Source organism: Nematolebias whitei, chromosome 20 (assembly GCF_014905685.2).
Source record: "Nematolebias whitei isolate Nwh7 chromosome 20, NemWhi1, whole genome shotgun sequence".
Taxonomy (NCBI): domain Eukaryota; kingdom Metazoa; phylum Chordata; class Actinopteri; order Cyprinodontiformes; family Rivulidae; genus Nematolebias; species Nematolebias whitei.
The window spans coordinates 4,936,747-4,945,381 of record NC_056517.1 but is presented as its reverse complement, the minus strand read 5'-3'; the positions used below and the strand labels follow the sequence as shown (position 1 = coordinate 4,945,381).

Genomic DNA, 8,635 nt, shown 5'->3' with positions numbered 1-8,635 from the left:
GCAGATAGCAAAATAAAAAGATTTTAATTAATGACTGCACTTTTTATTTTCTCATCACTTCAAGTAAATAAAAGTTTCAGGTTTTGTGTTTTTGAGAGAAATTTAATCTGAAGACAAAAAGACTGAAGTCTTCCTCCAGCTGTGACTCTTCTGTTTTAGCCAGATGTTTCCACACGAGGTCGTTGTTGGATTTTGGCCTCAGGCTGCTGCAGCTGGAGCGCGCACGGTCCTGGGTTGCCCTAGACGCGCACGCGCTGCATAGATTGAGCCCCATGGGTTCAGTCTCCTCTCTGCGCAGCTCCGATCAGGATCCAAGTCGCGCGTGTCTGTTTGCTGTGTGAGGTTTGAACCTCTCTGGGGTTTTGTTTCTTCCAAACCCACTCCTCAGGCCCGCGTGGGTTCACGTGTTTCTCTAAAGGAAGCTCTGGTCCTGCTGAAGCTCCGTGCGTAAAGGTGACGAGCGAGGCGCAGAAATCTTGGAGAGCTTTGGTGAACTGGGATCCTCAACTGGCCTGAAAGTTTGGTCGTGTTTCACGTCAGCTGTTTCCCGCTCAGGATGGCCACCAGGTGAGGTCCACGCTGCTCCTCAGGTGGGCTCTGCCACCACTGGACCAGATGTGATGTCCTTTACGCACCTGCGCGCTCTGCTTCTGCTCGGCTTCATCCTCCTCATCCACACGGTCAGTTGCTCTTTGACTTACATATTCTCATGGAATAACAGATTAAACCCACTTCTCCTGAGACATTTATTAAACTCAGTTTGTTCTTCCAACAATCTACTGGAGCGTTTCAGAAATTATTTTGAAACAAGCTGCTCAAAACTCAACATAACTTTAAAATCATCCAAACTGAGAAAATGATGTCATAATAAAAAGAACAGTTTCATTATTCATCATCATCATCATCAAGTAGGTCTCTCACTCCCTGACAGCATCAGGCAGCAATGCAGACTAAAAAGTAAGCCTCAAACAAACAGTTGCTGACAAAAACAAATCACACAGGTCACATCGTAAAGACTGTTGAGCCGTGAGCAGCACACGTGTAAACTTTTATGTTGCTGCTTAACGGAGAATTTATGACCAGTTCAAATTAATCCAAAGTCCCAGTTTTGGAAAGATTGTGGAGCTCAAATTTAACTGAAGGATTTGACTGTTTGGTCGTTTGCTCTGTTCAGTCTGCAGCTGTGAGAGCAGAACCACGGGGTGAAATAAGACACAAACATTACATTTACATTGGGTTACATTTATTTATAAAGCACATTTCCAACAGCAGCCGTTACCAAAGTGCTTCATGATAAAGTTTAGAAGCTCAAAGGTTTCTGTGTAAAACTTTTGCATCATTGGTTGAACATCCATCGCTTCTTCCTTTTTGGGTTGCGGGATTCACTGGTGCCCATATCCAGCGGTCACTGTGTGAGAGGTGGGGGACACCCTGGACAGGTCTCCAGTCCATCACAGGGACACATAGAGACACACGAGACAAACAATCATTCACTCTCTCACTCACACCTAGAGACAATTTAGAGTTACCAATCAGCCTAACATGCATGTTTTTGGTCTGTGGGAGGAAACTGGAGCACCCGGAGAAAACAGAGTGAACACAAGGCCGAGATGGGGTAGAGGTAGGGCAGCTGACTTGGAACCAGAAAGTTGCAAGTTCAACTCTCCATCATGCCCACATGTCGTGGTGTCCTTGAGCAAGACACCTATTTTAGTTGTTCCCCGGGTGCTCACGTAGCTGCCCACTGCTCCACCTGGTGCATCCCAGGTGTGATGGGTTAAATGCAGAGAACTAATTCAGGCATGCATGGGAACATATATGATGACAACACACAGCACTGACTAACATGCAAACTCCACCCAGAATCAACTTACACTGTGATGGTGTAAAACCATTAGATATCTAAATGCCAGTTCAGACGAGTAAAATCCAACTTTTGGTGACCTGTTTAAATTTTGAACCATATTTCATGTGTGAAGTCTCGGAGCTGAGGAGCTCCTAAAAGAGACATTTCTCTCAGTTGGGTCAAACCTCGTTACCGGTTAGCGCTCAAAGTGTGTGTTGTGAATGACTCTCAGCTACTACCACACCAAATGTTCCATCAACCTCTGTAAATGTCACTGTTTTCTGGTGATTAGCTGTGGCAGCCATCTTAAATTGGTTTTATTCTAAAAGATAATCAGCTTTAAATGTTCTGAGAGTTTATAAAATCTGTGCACTGCTTTTTAAGAGATATTTTATAAATCTTCAGAGAAACCAAGAGATACAAACAAACATCATGTCCCTCCTCTAAAAGGTCAGGAGACAAAAATGTAAAACTTTGGTTTTAGTGTTGGATTCTGGCCCACCTACTGTTTCTGTATTTATTATTCAGAATGAAGTGGTAGCAGCTGTTAAACACACATGATGCTGTGTGGTGTAGTTCCAAGCAGTCAGTATCTTACCTGTGGTAGACTGCAATCAAAGCAGTGTTAAAAATGAGAGTCTCCCTGAGAACTAACTGCAACATTAAACAGAGCTCATTCACGAGTCACTTTTCATCGAGTGAAACAACAAGTGACAAACTTTGGACCTGTTTTTATTCTTTGTCACACACACGAGAAGATAACTGATGTTGCTCTTCTTTGTTCCCTAACCAAACAATGATCACGTTGATAGGTTTGTTAGAGACCTCCTTCAGATTCACTGGCCCCAGTACAGTGTAAGAAAGTCCAGACTTAGAGGATCTTTGCAGGACCATGTCCAGGTCTTAGGACCTCAGTGTGTGATAAAGTAGAATACCGTTGGTCCAGTGATGGTGAAGTACGACTAACCATGCTGGTCTCATATCTATAGGCTACGACCATGATCAGGACAGGGTTATGGAACCAATCTAAAGCAGGTCTGACGCCTGTAGCTGCATCCTGACGTGCATGAGAGTCTAAACAGGGCGGGTTTATAGAGCGTGCACGAAAACAAGATCTTCTCAAAGAAATGGAAAATAGCAGGAAAACCCCATTTGATGAGAACTACAGGCTTTGATGGAGCACTTCATCAGAGTCAGGGATTGATCTCTGCCTCGAGCGGTGGAGTCTAAGTGCGTGTGAGTCTTGTTCACGTGATGGTGAGGTGGAGCAGAAAATAAACTGCTGACTCGGCTCCTCTGCAGTAATGAGGTTTGTCGTGATGAAGAAGTTGGTGTTCTGATCTACGGTCATGGGGCTTCGATCATGACTGTAGAACGAGATCGTAGATACAAACAGTTTGTGGTGACTATTTGTCCATGAAAACCAACAACAAACAAAAAATGAAGATCTAACTGAAGATGAATGTTACTCAGCTAGTCCCTTGTTGCTCCGTGGGTTTGTGTTTAACACAAAGGTCCAAAAAAAATCCTGTTTATTTCAGGTTTATTCCAACTTGACACCAAATATTTGATACACAGGAATCCTCTTCCAGGTGGGACATGTCCGGAACACCTCACCAGGGAGGCGTCCAGAAGGCATCCTAACCAGATGCCCGAGCCACCTCAACTGGCTCCTCTCGACGTGGAGAAGCAGCGGCTCTACTCTGAGTCCCTCCCGGATGATCGAGCTTCTCACCCTATCTCTAAGGAAGAGCCCAGACACCCTGCTGAGAAAACTCATTTCTGCCTCTTGTATCCGTGATCTCATTCTTTCGGTCACAACCCAAAGCTCGTGACCATAGATGAGGGTGGGAACGTAGATCGATCGGTAAATTGAGAGTTTCGCCTTTTGACTCAGCTCTCTCTTCACCACGACAGACCTGTACAGCGCCCGCTTCACTGCAGACGCTGCACCTATCCTCCTATTGATCTCACGCTCCATTTTTCCCTCATTCGTGAACAAGACCCCAAGATACTTGAACTCCTCCACTTGGGGTAGGACCTCCTCCCTTACCTGGAGAGGGCACTCTACCCTTTTCCAGCTCAAGACCATGGCCTCGGATTTGGAGGAACTGATCTTCATCCCGGCCGCGTCGCATTCGGCTGCGAACCGCTCCAGCGAAGGCTGTAGATCACGATCTGATGAACCCAATAGGACCACATCATCTGCAAAAAGCAGAGACGCAATCCTAAGGCCACCAAAACGGATCCCCTCAACACATTGGCTGCGCCTAGAAATTCTGTCCAGAAAAGTTATGAACAGAATCGGTGACAAAGGGCAACCTTGGCGGAGTCCAACTCTCACTGGGAACAAGCCCGACTTACTGCCGGCAATGCGGACCAGGCTCTGACACCGGTCATACAGGGACCTAACAGCCCGTATCAAAGGGCCCGGTACCCCATACTCCCAGAGTACCCCCCACAGGGTTCCCCAAGGGATGCTATCGAACGCCTTCTCCAAGTCCACAAAGCACATGTAGACCGGTTAGGCAAACTCCCACGCACCCTCCAGGACCCTGCTGAGAGCTGGTCCAGTGTTCCACGACCAGGACGAAAACCGCACTGCTCCTCCTTAATCCGAGGTTCGACTATCCAACGGACCCTCCTCTCCAGAACCCCCGAATATAGACCTTACCAGGGAGGCTTGAGAGCGTGATCCCCCTGTAGTTGAAACACACTCTTCGGTCCCCCTTTTTGAATAGGGGGACCACCACCCCGGTCTGCCAATCCAGGGGAACTTCCCATGATGTCCACACAATATAATAATAATAATAATAATAATAATAATATAATTTAAAAATCAAACCTAAAAATAAGATAATTTATGAACCAATAAACTAAGTTCAAAGACAATAAAAAATAGACAACTAGCTCCTACACAGCTGTAGAGCTCAGCCTCAGAGATCAGGTGAGGAGCTCTGTCAGTCTGGAGGAGATGGCTGAGTTGATTCAGGCATCTAAAAACGTGCCTCCCTCTACGGTGATTTCCAAACACATCGTAGACCTCAGGGCAGAGCCAGAATCCACTGCTGGAGGGATTATGTCTTCTCTCTGGCTTGGGAACATCTTGGGATCCCCCAGGAGAGAGGAGCTGGGGAGAGGGATGTCTCAGCTTCCCTCTTGGACTTGATGCCTCTGCAGTCTAACCTCAGATAATGGGCAGGAAATGATGAGAACATGACAGTGCCATGATTATCGTCCCACTAAAGAAGATTTTCCAAATTTGCTGTGATCCAGCCACGTTCCACCAGGTCGTAGAGAATGTAGCGAGTCATGGTTCAGTGTGAAGAGGGCCTAAATAAACTGTTCCTGTTCTGTGCTCATCAAATCTACAGTGACTCATTTAGACTCAAAACAACAAGCAGTAAATAACCATACCATACCATTTTATTTATAGAGCACTTAAAACAGTAACAAGGCCAACCAAAGTGCCGTACAGACAGAACAACAGGTAACACATGAAGCAATATACAAAATGAAGTAAATCAAAAATATAGACATAAAAACGATGCAGATAATAAATATGACGACTAAACCAGTGTGGAGCATACAGGTTCAAAACACAGATCATCTGGTGTTGAAAGCTACTGAATAGTAGTGGGTTTTTTAACGGGATTTGAAATTTGGATCTGACAAGCAGAGGTAACTCATTCCAAAGTCTTGGTCCTGCTACAGAGAAGGCTCTGTCACCTCTGTGCTTAAGACGAGTTCCTGGAACTGTGAGGAGCAACTGGTCCGCTGACCTCAGGGAACATGGAGGGACATACGGTTGTAGCAAATCAGAGAGATGGGGGGGCGCGAAACTGTTCAGTGATTTGTAGACATACAGGAGTAATTTGAACTGGATTTGAAGGTGAACCGGTAACCAGTGCAGGGAGGCCAAACCTGTTGTAATGTGCTCTTTTGGCTGTACTGGTTAAAAATCGGGCTGCTGCATTCTGGACCAGTTGTAGTTGTGCAATGGAGGTCTGACTGATACCAAACAGGAGCGAATTGCAGTAATCAAGCCTAGATGTAATGAATACATGTATTACTGTCTCCAGGTTATTTTTGGACAATATGGGCTTCAGTTTAGACAGCCGCCTCAGTTGGAAGAAGCATGATTTAACAATTATGTTTACATGATTGTTAAGCTTCAGGGAAGGGTCCATTATCACGCCCAGATTAGTGACTCTTTGTTTTTCTGACAGGGTTAGAGTGGAAAGGTCGATGCAGTGGTTTGTGATCGTGTCGTTGGGAGGGAACAACATGACTTCAGACTTCTTTTCATTGAAACTTAAGAAGTTTAAAGCCATCCAGTCCCTGATGTCAGCCAGGCAGTTGAGCAGCGGTTGAATAGAGCATGTACCATTGTGTCTTAGGGGGAAGTTAATTTGACGTCATTGTCATTGGCGTAGAAGTGAAAGGGCATGTTTTGTTTCCGGAAAATAGCACCAAGTGGCAGCAGGTATAAAGAGAATAGGAGGGGACCCAGGATGGACCCCTGCGGAACCCCCAATTTAATCAGCAGAAGATAGGATTTGTACGAGTCAGGTTAAATGAAGGGATGAATTATGTTAGTGGCCTTACTGCTGCAGTTAGTGTGGCAACGCAAATAAAATAAAATAGCTAAAATAGCCGCAAAGTAAAAGTAAAACTGTCTGATGAAGTGAGAAGATGTAAAAATGAGTGATCTGCAGTAAGAGTCAGTCAAAGCGCTGCGAGGCCTTTGAGTTTTATCTGAAACTGCTTTTGAAAAGTTCCTCTGTGAGTTAGTGTTTAACTCCACTCCTTGAAAATCTCTCTCTGATTCTCCGAATTGAGATCCCTTTCACTGCTTTCTGCTGCAGGTAAGATGCTGACTAACTATACATAACAATCCTTCTTCAAAATAAAACAAAGTGCTGACTTTAAAACTGTCGTTCTTTCTGTTATTGATGGCACGTGGAGACAGTCGTCTGAACATACAGCATGTTGCATAGCATCCCATAGATTTAAATTTAATTATCTATAAACTTTAAAGCATCATGACGTGCAATGCTGAGAGGTAAAATTGATTTGTATCAGCGTGCTACACACAAAAAACAAAACTATCCCTTTTATCAAAGCAACCTTAAATTTAGACAATGATAGAGGTAAGGCAGACATTTTATCAAGTCCTTTTCTTAGAACTTGTTCTCCAAAGTAAGAACATCTTAACTTTTTGTTCTCAGTAAACCTGCCAGAAAAATCACAAAACAGCTTCGAGCTGAAATTCCTGCCTGACGTTCACCACAATAAAACTCCCTAAAACCACAAGAAACAGAGCAAAAGTAAAGTTTTCTGCAGCATTAAACTAATCCGAAAACTTTTAAAGACTTAAAGAAACTTTCGTCGTTTTTTTATTTATTTTTGTTGCAACTTTAAACTGTTAAGTGCTTGAATGAGGAAACATGTGGACTTGATTTGATGCCTCTATTTGTCATCTATAAATGCTCAGAATGATTTTGTTCAGCTGAGGAGCGACCCACACAGAAGACATTCATCTTTTCGTTGTCAAAACTATAAAACTAAGCACCAGAATGAGTTCACAGGGACTGTCTGAGCAGCACGGTGAGCAGAAACATAAACTCTGCAGCCTGAACGCAGCTTTAATCTTTACGTGTCACGTTTGTTCATGTTTATAATATTTATCTCCTGTCACTCTGACAGGTTAATGGAAGGTTTCCCCACTGCCGGCTCTACTGGGAGATGGAGAGAGCTCGAGCCGAGTGTGAAACTCAACTCCAGCAACAGAAGACACTGAATAAGACAGGTACGGCTAATCTGTGACATAAACTGAGCATTAAAATTCTTTCCAGGGACGCCTTCATGCCAGAGTTTTACATCAACTTAAGAAGTGACAGTGATATTGTTACTCAAACCTACTGAAGATAAAAACATCCTGTGCAATCTCAGCCGTGTGGTAAATGACTCTAGCCTCTACTACAGCCCACTTCAGCCTAATATCTGTCTGAAAACACAGCACCAAAAATACACAAAGCACTAAAATATTTGCATGTGTGTGAGTTATGAGCAGCAGAGATTCATGGGTAAAGCTACATGAGAGCACGGAGCTGTTCTGGATGTTGTGCAAGGTTTGAAGGTTTCACCTCGGTGAAGATAAAGGGTTTTATCTGAACTCAGCAGCTTGCACCATGTGTTTCATTTTATTCTCACACTCAGTCCACACGAACGTGCTTAATCTTAAGTGACAAGCTGATATGAGATCCTGTTTATAAAACCAGATATTTGACAGTTTTTCTACATCAGTTACATTTTTATCAGTATTTAACACCTTTTAGGTATTAGGTTAATGAATATTTGTATTAAAAATAATGTATGTAAAAAAAGATGACAAGCTTGCTATGATGTAAAAAAAAATCAGGCAGAGCCCTGGTTGGTTTTTGCAAAGTCTTGAAGTTCCTCAGGTGTATATTAGCATCACAGAAGGCACATGATTACATGGGTGAGAGGGCCTGATGATAAAAATCACTTAATGATACAGCAAGATTCACATATGTACCCCATATGTTACTCAATATGTACCCTGGATATTACTCTATATGTACCCCGTATGTTATTCTATAATGTATCCTGTATGTTACCCAATATGTACCCTGTGTGTTACTCTAAATGGACCCTGTATGTTACTCTAAATGGACCCTGTATGTTACTCTAAATGTACCTTGTATGTTACTTTATATGTACCCTGTATGTTACTATATTTGTACCCTGTATGTTATTCTATAT

The 8,635-nt window shown here is 43.5% G+C and overlaps 1 protein-coding gene across 1 annotated transcript in view; it reads left to right on the top strand.

The window, feature by feature from the left end:
* The first annotated feature begins 567 nt into the window (after nt 1–567).
* Nucleotides 568–8,635, top strand: part of LOC119426807 (vasoactive intestinal polypeptide receptor 2-like) — a 41,677-nt gene continuing 33,609 nt past the window's right edge. The window contains exons 1-2 of the mRNA XM_037694388.1: nt 568–680; nt 7,556–7,658. Of these exons, the coding sequence (XP_037550316.1) occupies nt 621–680; nt 7,556–7,658 (163 nt within the window). The 5' untranslated portion in view covers nt 568–620. The remainder of the gene's footprint in view (nt 681–7,555; nt 7,659–8,635) is intronic.